This window comes from Moschus berezovskii, chromosome 9, assembly GCF_049115385.1.
Source record: "Moschus berezovskii isolate FMDL1 chromosome 9, NW_MosBer_1.0, whole genome shotgun sequence".
In the NCBI taxonomy this organism is placed as follows: Eukaryota; Metazoa; Chordata; class Mammalia; order Artiodactyla; family Moschidae; genus Moschus; species Moschus berezovskii.
Window position 1 is genome coordinate 77,820,251 of NC_142468.1, and position 14,860 is coordinate 77,835,110.

Below are 14,860 nucleotides of genomic sequence, written 5' to 3' on the forward strand. Positions count from 1 at the left end.
GCTTTCTGCCATAAGAGTGGTGTCATCTGCATATCTGAGGTTATTGATATTTCTTCCGGCAATCTGGGAAAATGCTTAGTACTCCATATTGAAGTATTCTTTTGTAGACCAAATGTTTAGAATGGAAGATGATGGAAAGCATACACATTGCTCATTTTTGCTTGAAAGGAAACAACAGTGATGCTCTTTAAAATAAAATAGCAAGACAGGCATGACCCATAATGGAGTAACAATGAACATGAGAAGTGGAGAGAGTGAACACATTTCAGGGTGAAAGGATCTGAGTAAAAGAATGGGAGAAAGAAGAGAAAATGATAAAGAGTGAGATTTAAAGAAAACAAAATAAAATGGGAAATAAAATTAGGAGAAAATGAGAGACAATAAATTACAGGGGAAAAGCAAACCACAATCGAGCTCATAAAATATATTAGGAAATGAAAGGCTTCTTGATGAATAATAGGGGAGAGAAAGACAAAAGAGAGAAAATGAGAAAGGAAGCATGAAGAAATGTTCAAAGACGGGGAGTGCTCTGCTCCGGGAGCTGGTCTGACCACAGTTCGCCCTCAAGGCAGGTACAGTGCTGCCTGGTGATGACTGTGTCTCTTCCCAAAGAGTGAAGGAGGCTGCCTCCCGGCCTCCTGTTCCTCCACCGTGTCATCACTGTCAGAGTCTGATGCGTCTCTTAATTAGCTGACGTGCTAAGGGAGATTAGGGATATAGTGGTGAGAATTTAGATTTCTCTTTCAGACTCTTCCTTTTTTAGTTTTTTAAATACATTTTTTCAAGATTCTTGTGCTCTTTTTAAAATAATTTTTTTTATTTATTTATTTTTGGCTGTGTGAAGTCTTCATTGCTGTGTGGGCTTTTCTCTAGCTGCGGCAAGCAGGGTCTACTCTGCTTGAGTTAAGGGAGGTGCATGGGCTCCTCACCGTGGTGACTTCTCTTGCTGTGGAGTATAGGCTCTAGGGTATTTGGGCTTCAGTAGTTGTGACATGTAGGCTCAGTAGTTGCAGTACTTAGGCTCTAGAGCACAGGCTCAGTAGCTGTGGTACATGGGCTTAGATGCACAGCAGCATGTTGGACCAGAGATCAAACTCATGTCTCCTGCATTGGTAGACAGATTCTTTACCACTGAACCACCAGGGGCACCCTCAGCCTGACAACAGTTTTCCCACTAATGTGGCTAACATATAATTTTTGATTCTGATGATGGTCATAATTTGTATGCCTTTTATTTTTGGAAATGTATTTTATTTTACTTAGAGAAATGTTCACCTGATACATACTCTCTGGATTGATGTGAAGCACCATTTCAGAATCACAGTCAGGAAAATACATAGACAAGAACAGGATATGGGAAGGGAATGGATCGAGTATGTCAGGTAGCATGGAATCCTTTTGTTGCAAAACAATGAAAAAGCAGAGATGACAAGAAATAGGCAGAGTGGAAGAGCCTATAACTCTCAATTATAAAAACCTTCAAAATCTTCTGATGTCTTAGGGATACCATCAAATGCTGACACATCATGAAATGACACATCACTCATATCAACTCTGAGTGAGCTTGTGGGATGCAGTGAACCTAAGAGGAAATAGAGGGAACTCTTCACCTACATTCCTGGGTTTCTTGGGTGTATTTTTATACACAGGAGATGGAATGAATAAGTAGATAAGTGTCTGTGGAAGTAGAGACAAGAAGTAAGCAGAGAGGCTAATTGGAGGCTATACAAGATATTTTTTATTGCAATTTTGTTTAAGTCTCACTTTGGCTCTGTGTGTATGTGTGTGCATGCATGCAGTGTTTCTATACATATGTATGCTGACATTTTAAAGGAAGATTTTCAAAAATTTCATCTGTGGATGGTAGTACCTGTATATTAGTCATTCCATTCACTTCTTGAGAGATGTAAAGCAGATATTTTTAATATTTCTTAAAATATGTACCATAACAAACCACTGTACATATTGTTAGGTTTTTTTGTTTTTTCCGTTGTATAACGTTCCTCTTATTTTTCCTCTCTCTTTGTGTCCTTCTTTACTGGTGACTAAGTCACTAGCATTTTGTCAAGGTTTTTGTGTCTCTTTGTACATGTTCCAAAAAATTACTTAAGACATATTGTTTATAATGAAAGTGATGAATTTATCAGATATTTTTACTTAGAGAACAATCCAAGTCTAGATGTAAGAAACTATAATAACAATAAACTCTGCTGCTTTATGTACTACAGGCAGAGACCATGGAGAGAGAGAACAGTACTGTGGTGACAGAATTCATCCTTGCTGGTCTGACCCAGTCTCAAAATATTCAGCTTCTGGTGTCTGTGCTAGTCTTAATTTTCTACCTCATCATCCTCCCTGGAAATTTCCTCATCATCCTCACCATCAGGTCAGACCCCAGTCTCACGGCCCCCCTCTACTTCTTCCTGGGCAACCTGGCCTTCCTGGATGCATCCTACTCCTTCACTGTGGCTCCCAGGATGCTGGTGGACTTCCTCTCTGAGAAGACGGTGATCTCCTATAGAGGCTGCATCACTCAGCTCTTCTTGCACTTCCTTGGAGGAGGGGAGGGATTACTCCTTGTCGTGATGGCCTTTGACCGCTACATTGCCATCTGTCGTCCTTTACACTATTCAACTGTCATGACCCCTAGAGCCTGCTATGCCTTGCTGTTGGCTCAGTGGTTTGGAGGCTTTGTTCATTCCATTATACAAGTGGCCCACATCTTGCGCTTGTCCTTCTGTGGTCCAAACCACTTGAACAACTTCTTCTGTGATGTGCCACAGGTCATCAAGCTGGCCTGCACTGACACCTTTGTGGTGGAGCTCCTGATGGTCTTCAACAGTGGCCTGCTCACCCTGCTGTATTTCCTGGGCCTACTGGCCTCCTATGCAGTCATCCTCTGCCATGTGCATGGTTCCTCCTCCGAGGGGAAGAGCAAGGCTCTGTCCACGTGCACCACCCACATCATCGTTATATTTCTCATGTTCGGGCCTGGCATCTTTATCTACACTCGTCCCTTCACAGCCTTATCAGCAGACAAGGTGGTTTCCTTTTTCCACACAGTGATCTTTCCTTTGATGAACCCTGTGATTTATACCCTTCGCAACCAGGAAGTAAAAGCTTCCATGAGGAGGATATTGAGTCAACGCATGGTTTGTTGAGTGGATTTTATAATAAGAAGTCATGAAGGGGAAATTCTGGCTGAAAATCATTCACTTATTTAAAAAATATTGTTTTTCATTGAGTGCTTCCCATTGTCAGGTACCATTGTAGTCAGTGAGGGAAAGTTATAGTAACAAGAAAACAAACATGCTATGTTATTCAAGAACATAAAGGAAACACCAGCCTGGCTGGAGTAAGGAATAAGTGTGAGAGATTTAGTTCTTAAGTTATATATGGCTATAGTGTCATATAAATAATGCTTTTTACACCAAAAAAAGTTTTATTCTATTTTATTTGAAGTAAGAATTCATCTTAATATTTTAAGCAGGTGAGTGATGCATTCACAATTGTTCTTTTATGATTTAGGACAACATTATCAAGATTCTGGGCAAAGACCATTAAAGACAAGGAATCATCACAAGTCATATGTTATGTTACAGTCCTGTTTTGAACAATTTAAAAGCCTGATATTCTTGAAATACATATATTTTCCTCCTTCACCCAAATATGGTAACAGGATAAGAAAAGAAAATAATTGGTCTTATGGAAAAAAAATGTCATGAAATTATTTCACTTGATTGTTTTCAGAGCTTCCTGATTATGATTAACGGGTTTTACAAATCTTCCCTGGATGTTAAAACTTATTCTCAATTGATTTCCATCTGATTATTGCAATGATAGTTTTTTATTTTTTTATTTTTTTTATTGGAGGCTAATTACTTTACAATATTATATTGGTTGGTTTTGCCATACATTGACATGAATCCACCCTGGGTGTACATTTGTTATTTAGTATTATTGATTTTGTTGGAGATTACATAAATCTCTATTGTTACCTAAAATAGGCTTTAATATAAGAAGTTAGGTAGTTATAAAATCTTTTAAGGACTGGAAGACAATTTTTTTAATTCTGAGCATCCATAAGTGATTTCCATAAGTGCACTATAAAATCAATCTGCTGAATGATCTATCCATGCAGTAATGAGGCAATTGGGATAACAGAAGCCACTTTGCCAGCGTCTAACTAAAAGGAACACATTAATTAACCGTGGTGTGGAATCACGAGAATGATACAGACTATTTCATGTTATTGCTTCTCTTTTCAGTTATTTTTTCTCAATTCAAGTGATACATGAGTACTTTTGATAATCAGAATTTGGAAATCTAAATGCGATAATCCTAGAAGAACCTGTTAGTATGTTCACAGCTTCTTTGCAAAAAAAAATGAGGCAATGCAAAAAATACTTGTAAAACACAGGATAATAGTTTTATAATCTTAGAGGTGAGAAGACAAGTTGACATTAAAATAGAAAATGAAAAGAAAAACGGTTACATTTGACATGTTAAAAAATATATGTATGGCCAAGAGGCAAAGAGTGATGAAAATCTGCCCGTTCCATGTGGATGTGTGAGTTCGTTTCTGCATAATTACAGAGGTTTCCTCCTTAACTCAGGATGGTATAAAGGACCATCCATGCATAAAATTAAAGTAAAAATACTGTTAAGGAAATTTATATAAATGAGAAATTAATTCACTCATCTCATACGCTAGTAAAGTAATGCTTAAAATTCTCCAAGCCAGGCTTCAGCAATACGTGAACCTTGAACTTCCAGATGTTTAAGCTGGTTTCAGAAAAGGCAGAGCAACCAGAGATCAAATTCCCAACATCCGATGGATCATCAAAAAAGCAAGAGTTCCAGAAAAACATTTATTTCTGCTTTATTGACTCTGCCAAAACCTTTGACTGTGTGGCTCACAATAAACTGTGGAAAATTCTGAAAGAGATGGGAATACTAGACCACCTGACCTGCCTCTTGAGAAACCTGTATGCAGGTCAGGAAGCAACAGTTAGAACTGGACATGGAACAACAGACTGGTTCCAAATTGGAAAAGGAGTACATCAAGGTTGTATATTGTCACCCTGCTTATTTAACTTACATGCAGAGTACATCATGAGGAATACTGGTCTGGAAGAAGCACAAGCTGGAATCAAGATTGCCGGGAGAAATATCAATAACCTCAGATATGCAGATGACACCACCCTTATGGCAGAAAGTGAAGAAGAACTAAAGAGCCTCTTGATGAAGGTGAAAGAGGAGAGTGGAAAATGTTGGCGTAAAGCTCAACATTCAGAAAACTAAGATCATGGCATCCAGTCCCATCGCTTCATGGCAGATAGATGGGGAAACAGTTGAAACAGTGGCTGACTTTATTTTTCTGGGCTCCAAAATCACTGCAGATGGCGATTGCAGAAATGAAATTAAAAGACGCTTACTCCTTGGAAGGAAAGTTATGACCAACTTAGACAATATATTAAAAAGCAGAGACATTACTTTGCAAACAAAGGTCCATCTAGTCAAGGCTATGGTTTTTCCAGTGGTCATGTATGGATGTGAGAGTTGGACTCTGAAGAAAGCTGATCACTGAAGAATTGATGCTTTTGAACTGTGGTACTGGAGGAGACTCTTGAGAGTCCCTTGGATTGCATGGAGATCCAACAAGTCCATCCTAAAGGAGATCATTCCTGGGTGTTCATTGGAAGGACTGATGCTGAAGCTGAAACTCCAATACTCTGGCCACCTGATGCGAAGAGCTGACTCATTGGAAAAGACCCTGATGCTGGGAAAGATTGAGAGCAGGAGGAGAAGGGGACGACAGAGGATGAGATGGTTGGCTGGCATCATCGACTCGAGGGACATGGGTTTGTGTGGACTCCAGGAGTTGGTGATGGACAGGGAGGCCTGCTGTTCTGCGGTTCATGGGGTTGCAAAGAGTCGTACATAACTGAGTGACTGAACTGATACATATAAAAAATTATTAGGTGCATATGAAATAGAGGCCTGGTGTGCTGCAGTCCATGGGGTTGCAAAGAGCTGGACACGACCGAGGGACTTTCACTTCACATTGGCTGATGCATATTCTCAGCCTTCGTTATAGTACTTGATGTTGATGCCTACAGAATTGTCATAAGGGCAACAAAACTATAAGAATTGTGGCTCAAACTCATTTCAGTTCTGGTAAAATTGAAGATATAGCTTCTTTGGTAGCAGTGGCAAGATACTGAAGGTAAAACTACTCTTGGCTAAATTCCATATAATTAAAGATGATTTCAAGCTCCAGCTCAATTACCCTTTGAAAGAATCTGAAAGATTAGATCCTCATTCTACCTGTTATATAGAAGAAAAGGATTTAACTCTCTGAAACACTAGGCAAAGTATAGTTAGATATTATTATTTATCTTCTATGTATATTTTTTATATTGAAGAAGAGTTCACTTGCAGTGTTATATATTCAGTGTCTTTATAGATATGTTGTTCAGTCGCTAAGTTGTGTCTGACTGTTCATGACCCCATGAACTACAGCACGCCAGACTTCCCTGTCCTTCACTCTCTCCTGGAGTTTGCTCAAACTCATGTCCATTGAGTCGATGATGCCATCCAACCAATTATTCCTCTGTTGCCCCCTTCTCCTCCTGTCCTCAATCTTTCCCAGCATCATGGTATTTTCCAATGAGTTGGCTTTTGGTATCAGGTGGCAAATTATTGGAGCTTCAGCTTCACCATCAGTCTTTCTATTGAATATTCAGTTGATTTCCTTTATAGATTATACTCCATTAAAAGTTATTACAATATAATGGCTATAATTCCTTGTGCTGTGCAATATATTCTTATTGCTTACCTATTTTGTACATAATAGTTTGTATCTCTTAATTCATACCACTAATGTGCCTTTTCTCTTTCCTCCCACCTTTGGTGAGCACTAGTTTATATTCTATATCTTGAGTCTATCTCTGGCATATACATTCATTTGTAATACTTTTTTACATTCTACATATAAGTGATATCATGCAATATTTGTCTTTCTTTGTCTGACTTATTAAGAATAATATTTTTGGGTCTAATCAATATTTTAAAAAATAAAAAGTAATTTAAAAACCATGATAAAATAAATACTAAATTTAGATAAAGTCTGAATTAGTAATAGCATCATTTTGAGCCATATTGGAACCTGAGGCGCAAGAAAAAAATCTGTAATGTTGATGGCTTTATTGTAAAAAAGTGATATTCTGTTCATAGCTTCTACACTAACTTTGACTTTTAAATATTGCATTAAAATAGCATTCATCTTGATTACTAAGGCATTTGGTATCAGGATAAATTTTGTGCCAGAGGCAATACCTCACCTGTCTCACCCTCATCTTGACTCTTACTTGTTTCCTCGGTATATATATCAACAATCTCTCATCATTTATTTACACTTTTTCTCTTTTTGGTTTTATTTTAAGATGAAAATAAACTTTTCTTAACTTTCTATTTACTTTTGACCTAACTAACAGGGTTCCAACAGAGTTGTATTATCTCAGTCACTAATAAGATTTTGGTGTTACAATTCAGGATTAACTCCCTGGGGCATTAGATGACATATTCTAAAATATTTGCCCTTTACAAAGCTTTGGTATTTTCTTTGCCAAATTTAGTTGACATAATAACTCGCTTTGGAGATAGTCAGCAGGGTTGTGGCAGTCTCAAATCTCCAAAGCACTTTCTCCAGTGCATCACAAAGAGTTCGAGCAGATTTCAAAATCTAATGTTTTCTATGTGATGACAAATATTTATGAACAATGACAAGGATGGTCAGTTAATGTTTTATGGGAATGTGGATGTTGGCAACATTGTGAGAGCAACATAAAACTTGGAGTTTCAAATTTCTGGAGTTTGGGAACTACTCATGTTTATGAGAAACAAGATGAGGACAATAGAAAAAATACTGTAACTATTCTACTGGTTCATCAGCTGCCTTGGAATGCAATGGAGTAGAGGTCAGAGTTTGAGCAGGAATGGTCAAAGGCTTAGGTCTGAATTCATGAGTGTGGCATTTTCTACCCTCTCCCCAATAGACTTCCATCTCTTCTTGATGCTTAGAAATACTTCAATGGTGGACATTTTAATTCTATTACCATAATTGAAATGATCAGCAGCTTTCAGAGAATTGACATGTGGTTTAAAACCAAGGAACATATTTAAAATTGATAACCAACAAGATCCTATGGTATGGTGCAGGGAACTCTGTTCAATGTTATGTGGTAAGCTGGATGGGAGTGCAGTTTGGGGATAAATGGAATATGTATGTATATAACTACGGCTGAGTTGCTTTGCTGTTCACCTGAAACTATCACAATATTGTCAATCAGCTATATGCAAATATAAAATAAAATGTTTTAAAAAGGGAAAGAAACCCAACAAGCATGCAAATTTCTGATATATTTTCTTTTCTTTTTAAACTTAGATGAAAGATAGAGAGATGAAAAGGCTAAGGCTCCAGAGAAATAATTTAAAGATTTTATGAGTTTTGCAGAACATTGGCCCAGATCTCTTATTTTCCATACTCAACATATTTAATAGTTTCAACCGTTCCCTATTCTATTATTCATCAACATAGGACTTTGATGGTTAGATAGGAAGTTGTGAAACTGAGAAAATCTTGATACACGAACAGCTGACTGCATTGGGAACTTTACATGAAAGCTATTTAATCTTTAGTTGCTTCGCTGAATGAGACATTTGGATTTGTGTAGCTACCATCACCCAGGGTTCATCCTAAAGACACTGACAAAGGCTCTAGTGCAATATGCCCTTTCATTAGACACATCTATATTGGGGACCAGCCTCGATATGGCCCAGGGTATCCTCGGGATGAACGGCGTCGGCGCCAGAGAGAGAGAGAAAGAGAGAGAGAGAGAGACAGGGGCTGATGATTCCTTGGTTTACGCTGGAAACCAATAAAACCCCAGCACGGGGTTTGCTCTGTTTACGTAGGCCGCAGGCGCCCTCTCAAATCACTGAAGGCACCCCACCAGGGCACCCCCTCGAGTGGGTCTTAGAAGCCCAGGCAGATAAGTAAACTCAGAGGGCCCAGCGCTCCAAGGATCTCAACCAGAAAAAGGAGAATAGAGAAAAGGACGGAAAAAGAGAAAGAACGACACGGGGAGACCAAGCTTCAGTGAGCAAGGCCCAAAACTTTATTTTCCAGTGCTGCTTTTATACCGTAAGTTATGCGCATAAGAAACAGAGAAAGGGAGGTATAGAGTCATGCCAAAATCACCTGGGGTCAGCAGTCTTGACCCTTATCAGGATCAGGGCTTATTTTTGTGTATCTCGTGATAAAAGTTTTTAGGTGGTTTACATCATCTTCTGGCCAGGGGGCCTGCTAACAGTTTTATGGCCCTCTCTCCTGACAATTAGGTTAGTTAGCAAGTAAAAGACTTTTCTTTTAAGGTGACTTTCCTAAAGTTAGGTGCTAGACACATAACAAAGTTACATTCCTATAAGGCACCGATGTAGTGAGCTGCAAGAAAGGAACTTGTTAACTTAACATCTGATGTGGTTAAATCAAAGGCTGCTACTTATTTTCTCTATATGTGACTAATATATTTCCAAGGATACAATAGATAGAGGAAACTTTGCAGCAAGCATTGATTCAACAATGAAATCTTTTTTAGTACTATTCTAATGATTTTAACTTCTTCAACAGATTCCTGTATTTTAGAATATTAGGCTTTCTGTCCTTGCATGGCTGGGAGGCTATAAACAGTCACACTCATAGTTGTAAGAGCCCGGACAAACTTGTCATGCAAGTTAGAAAGCTATCAGAGGGGCTTGGATTGGAACACTCCTATTAAGCCGAGGAGAACTTTTAAACTACAGCTCTGAATTAATATTTTCAGAGAAAGGTGGTTGGGGGGAAGCCCCCGTAAGTATTAGAGGACTTGGTAAGAGGCGTAAGATAGTAAAGCAGTCAGACTCCGGTTTTCTTTGGGGTAGATGCTCAGGTAAGTCCAGGGGGTTCCTCGAGTCCTGATTAGCCTTTGCCCGTCAGGCCTCTTCCCCAGTTGACCTTTGCCACGGGTAGGATTTCCCTCGCTGGCTCCATGCACATCTATATAATAATATTTATTTTAATAAAATATTTGAAGGGCTAGTTTTGATTTGAACTTACTTGCATGAGTTATTATTACCATCATCACCTCAGTTTTGATCCTCATATCACCACTGTCCATTAGATATTTTATTAATGAATGGATTTCTTGGCTGAAGACCCATACACTCGTTTAGTGCTTTGTATATTCATCATCAGCGCCAGTATCAATCACATATTTGGTGATGTTTTTAACCTAATTCACATTTTTTGTAATATGTAAAAAGATAATTTGCATTTAATTTATAAGCTTTAACCAATATGCTTACAGACATTGTGCTCAAAATTTTGGACACTTTATTAAATATATTCATTCCACTGGAATGACAGCAATGAGATTTCCTTTTGAAAGGAGAGAGAAAGAGAAAAGAGAATAAGGAAGGAAACAGGGAGGAATGTTTCAAAGAGATGGGGAAGTAAGCTCTCTCTATGCCTGGCTCCAGGAGCTGGTCTGACCACAGTTTGCCCTCCAGGCAGGCACAGCGTTGCCTGATGCTGTTTGTGTCTCTGCCCTAAGAGTGAGGGAGGCTGTCCCCTTGGCCTTCCTATTCCTCTGCTGTATCATCACTGCCAGAGTTGGACACATCTCTTAATTAGCTGAAGTGCCAAGGAAGATTAAGGATATAGTGGTGAGAATTTAGATTTCTTCAGCCTCTTCTGACCACACTTTCCCCACTAATCTGGCTAACATAGACTATTTGATTCTGAAAAGGGCCATATTTTGTAGGATATTTTTCACAATTGTATTTTACCTTACCTAGAAGAATGTTCATCTGATACATAGTCTCTGGTTCTATGCCGGCCACAATTTCAGAATAATAGATCCAGAAAATATATAGATGAAAATAAGACAAGGAAAGAAAGTGGATGACATGTGTCAGGTACTGTGGAATCCTGTCTGCTGGGTAACAGTGAAAAAGGCAAGATGAATGACAGGAAATAGGCAGAGCAGAAGAGCCTATAACCCTCAATCAAAGAAACCTTCAGAAATCCTCTCATGTCTTAAGATATCATCAAACACAGACACATCATAAAATGACCAATTCTGAGTGAGTTTGTGAGATGCACAAAACCTAAGAATAAGTAGAAGGGGCTCTTCACTTATATTCCTGGTTTTCCTGGATGTATTTTTACAGGCCGATGATGGAATGAATGTTGAGATAGGTGTTTGTCTAAGGCGGAGAAAAGTTAAGAAGCAAGCTCAGAAGTTACCAAATATTTTTATTACAATTTTGAGAGTGTGCAAACTATTTTGTATTATAATTCTATGTGGGTCCCATTTTGCCCCTGTGTGTGTCTGTGTGTGCATGTGTGAATGTGGGTGTGTGCACGTGTATGCGGTGTTTGTATACATATTTATGCTGATATTTTAAAATAAGACTTCAATAAATTTCATCTGTAGTCATAACACCTGTATATTAGTCATTGTATTCAGCTCTAGAGAGACTTAAAACAGATATTTCTAATGTTCCTAAAATATGTACAATGCACTGTATAGACTTACTGTTTTTTTCACTTTTCTTTGTTTTTCTTTTTTTATTCACATCTATCTTTCTTTTCTAAGTACTGAGTCACTAGCTTTGTCTTTCAAGGTTTTTATACTCCTCTTTATATCCAATATTTCACAGAACTTAAGACAACTGTGCTTGCTAAATATTATGCAGAATATGAATATATATTACATTGTATTTTTCTGTAGATTAGCAATTTTCATGTTTAAAAACATTTTATTTCGACAACAAAATTTTTTTGAGCATGTGCCATAAATATATGTGTATATATTTATAAAGTTTATATACCATTATATTAATATATGATACATATTAAATGCAGGATTTTGAAAATATAAAATTTAAAGCCAGTGATATGTGCATATATATTCATAAGTATATACATGTAATACATATTTATGCTATTTTAGTATCACTCTTCATTGGATCATCACATTGACCTTTCTGGAATGAGCCTACACAGCTAAACAAACTGAGCATTAAAACTGGATTCCCCTCTCCTGCAATGACTAGTGTTCTTTTAATTATACAGTATTAAGCTTCTAAGCTTATTTTAGTTATTCAAGTATATGAAAAAGAGCATTCATTGATTAAATGTGTGCTAATAACTTCTTTATATATTTCAACCGAATAGTACATACTTACATTCTTCTACTAATCGTAACAATAAAGAAAACCCATTCTAAACTTAAGTGCTGCTCCCATAGGAGCTTTAGTTCTCTCGTCTTGAAAAGGAACGGATGAGACTATAGGATCTTATTGCTCTTTATCTCCCCCGTATGCTATGATTTTCAGTGTTAACATAACTAATTTAGAAAACGTATCCAGGAAAGTTTGTATTGTGACCTGTTGTTTGTTGACAGGCTCTCCCTTGGGCATCATGCTGGTATCAGAGAAAGAAGGAGATTGGGAGAATGTAGTAAAGAGTTGGGAGCTTCCCAGATGGCTTAGTAGTAAAGAATCTGCCAGCCAAGAAGGAGATGTGGGTTTGATCCCTAGGTTGGGAAGATTCCCTGGAGAAGAAAATGGCAGGCTACAATCCATAGGGTTGCAAACGAGACATGGCTTTGTGAAGAACAACAGCAATAAGGAATTGAGACTCAGAGAGTGTAATGAAGTTGTGTAGTTCAAGGATGGAGTGGCTGCATAACAATGCTTCACCAGGGATACAGCGGGAACCCACCTCTAAAGTATGAGGAAAGTAGAGTTATTGTTGGAAACTGGTCACCAGCTTGGAGTCAGGGCAACACAAGGACACCAGGTCAGAAGAGGACAATAAGAGAAAACAGGGAGCAAGGCAGAGAGTTGCTAGCAGGCAGAAAATGGGAATTCCACAAACGTTTGTGTTGGTGGACGAGGAGAAAAGTGTGTAATTCCAAGCAAGCTGCTAAGTCTCAAGCACAGTACAACCACCAAAATGCAAAGATCTTGATATTTGGAGTTCTGTTATATCTCAATCAGGAAATTTTTCCTATGACTCAAGAAGGCAGGAATCCCAAGAAGGTATCGGACACTAGACCCTGAGAGTGGACCGCAGTGCTGGAGAAGCGCATGGCTGAATGGGAACAAGACCGTAGCTTTGAGGAAGGTGTTTTGTTTGTTTTAAATCTAGAGGAGGGAAACATTCAGTGTTTCCTCAGGATATTGGAAAGGGTTGAAACAGTGTCTATAACTGAAGTGGTGAATAGGTCAGATATTTGTAGGTAGATAACAACATGAGTCTAGATGTGAGAAATTATAATAACAAGAAACTCTGCTCTTTATGTACCGTAGGCAGACAGGATGGAGACTGAGAACAGTACTGTGGTGACAGAATTCATCCTTGCTGGTCTGACCCAGGCTCAAAATATTCAGCTTCTGGTGTTTGTGCTAGTCTTAATTTTCTACCTCATCATCCTCCCTGGAAATTTCCTCATCATCCTCACCATCAGGTCAGACCCCGGGCTCACGGCCCCCCTCTACTTCTTCCTGGGCAACCTGGCCTTCCTGGATGCATCCTACTCCTTCATTGTGGCTCCCAGGATGCTGGTGGACTTCCTCTCTGAGAAGACGGTGATCTCCTATAGAGGCTGCTTCACTCAGCTCTTCTTCTTACACTTCCTTGGAGGAGGGGAAGGATTGCTTCTTGTCGTGATGGCCTTTGACCGCTACATTGCCATCTGTCGTCCTTTACACTATTCAACTGTCATGACCCCTAGAGCCTGCTATGCCTTGCTGTTGGCTCAGTGGTTTGGAGGCTTTGTTCATTCCATTATCCAAATGGCCCTCATCCTGCGCTTGTCCTTCTGTGGTCCAAACCGACTGGACAACTTCTGTGATGTGCCGCAGGTCATCAAGCTGGCCTGCACTGACACCTTTGTGGTGGAGCTCCTGATGGTCTCCAACAGTGGCCTGCTCACCCTGCTGTGTTTCCTGGGGCTTCTGGCCTCCTATGCAGTCATCCTCTGCCGTGTGCATGGTTCCTCCTCTGAAGGGAAGAGCAAGGCTCTGTCCACATGCACCACCCACATCATCGTTATATTTCTCATGTTCAGGCCTGGCATCTTTATCTACACCCGCCCCTTCAGAGCCTTCCCAGCTGACAAGGTGGTTTCTCTCTTCCACACAGTGATCTTTCCCCTGTTGAACCCTGTGATTTATACTCTTCGCAACCAGGAAGTAAAAGCATCTGTGAAAAGGCTGTTTAGTCAGCACTTAGCCTGATAAAAAGTGGGAAAAATGAATATGAAAATAATGACTGGAGAATTTCATGTGAAATTAAGGTATTCTCTTTCCAAACACTACTTTTATTGATCACCTCCTATTTGTCGAGACTGTACTAGGCCCTGGGAGGAAGAGCTACTACTGAGGCAGGTAAAGTCACTGTTCTCTGAAGTTACAATCTAGTAGAAATAGACAGCCAATAACGTAGAAAATAAACAGTATAGTTTCAAGAAGATATGTATCCCTGAAGGTACTAAAAATAAAAGCAAAATATTCGGTAGCAAGTGTGAGATGGGGGTAGTGAATTTACTTTTAGTCTTGAAGTATGTCCTTTAAAGGAGGTGATGTTTTGGCTGATATCTGGATAAACTGAATATGCCAACGGTGCAAACATGGGCAGGCAGAGCCTTCCAGGCAGATGGAACAGATATGGCAAAAATCTGAAGACAGTAATGAAGTTGGTATATTTGATGATCACAGCAAAGGTCAAATTGCCTGGGATGTAATA

At 39.0% G+C, this 14,860-nt stretch overlaps 2 protein-coding genes across 2 annotated transcripts; both read left to right on the forward strand.

The window, feature by feature from the left end:
* The first annotated feature begins 2,237 nt into the window (after window positions 1-2,237).
* On the forward strand, window positions 2,238-3,161 carry LOC129542107 (olfactory receptor 4N2-like). Its single transcript, XM_055404189.2, has one exon. It carries the CDS (start codon window positions 2,238-2,240, stop codon window positions 3,159-3,161), a length of 924 nt encoding a protein of 307 aa, XP_055260164.2.
* Window positions 3,162-13,431: 10,270 nt separating this feature from the next.
* LOC148776547 (olfactory receptor 4N2-like) lies at window positions 13,432-14,352 on the forward strand. The gene has a single exon (XM_088839849.1). It carries the CDS (start codon window positions 13,432-13,434, stop codon window positions 14,350-14,352), a length of 921 nt encoding a protein of 306 aa, XP_088695975.1.
* The last annotated feature ends 508 nt before the right edge of the window (window positions 14,353-14,860 follow it).

Excerpts from the sequence above, each read along its gene's own strand:
- LOC129542107 (XM_055404189.2), top strand. The coding sequence starts at position 2,238 with ATGGAGAGAGAGAACAGTACTGTGGTGACAGAATTCATCCTTGCTGGT.
- LOC148776547 (XM_088839849.1), top strand. The coding sequence starts at position 13,432 with ATGGAGACTGAGAACAGTACTGTGGTGACAGAATTCATCCTTGCTGGT.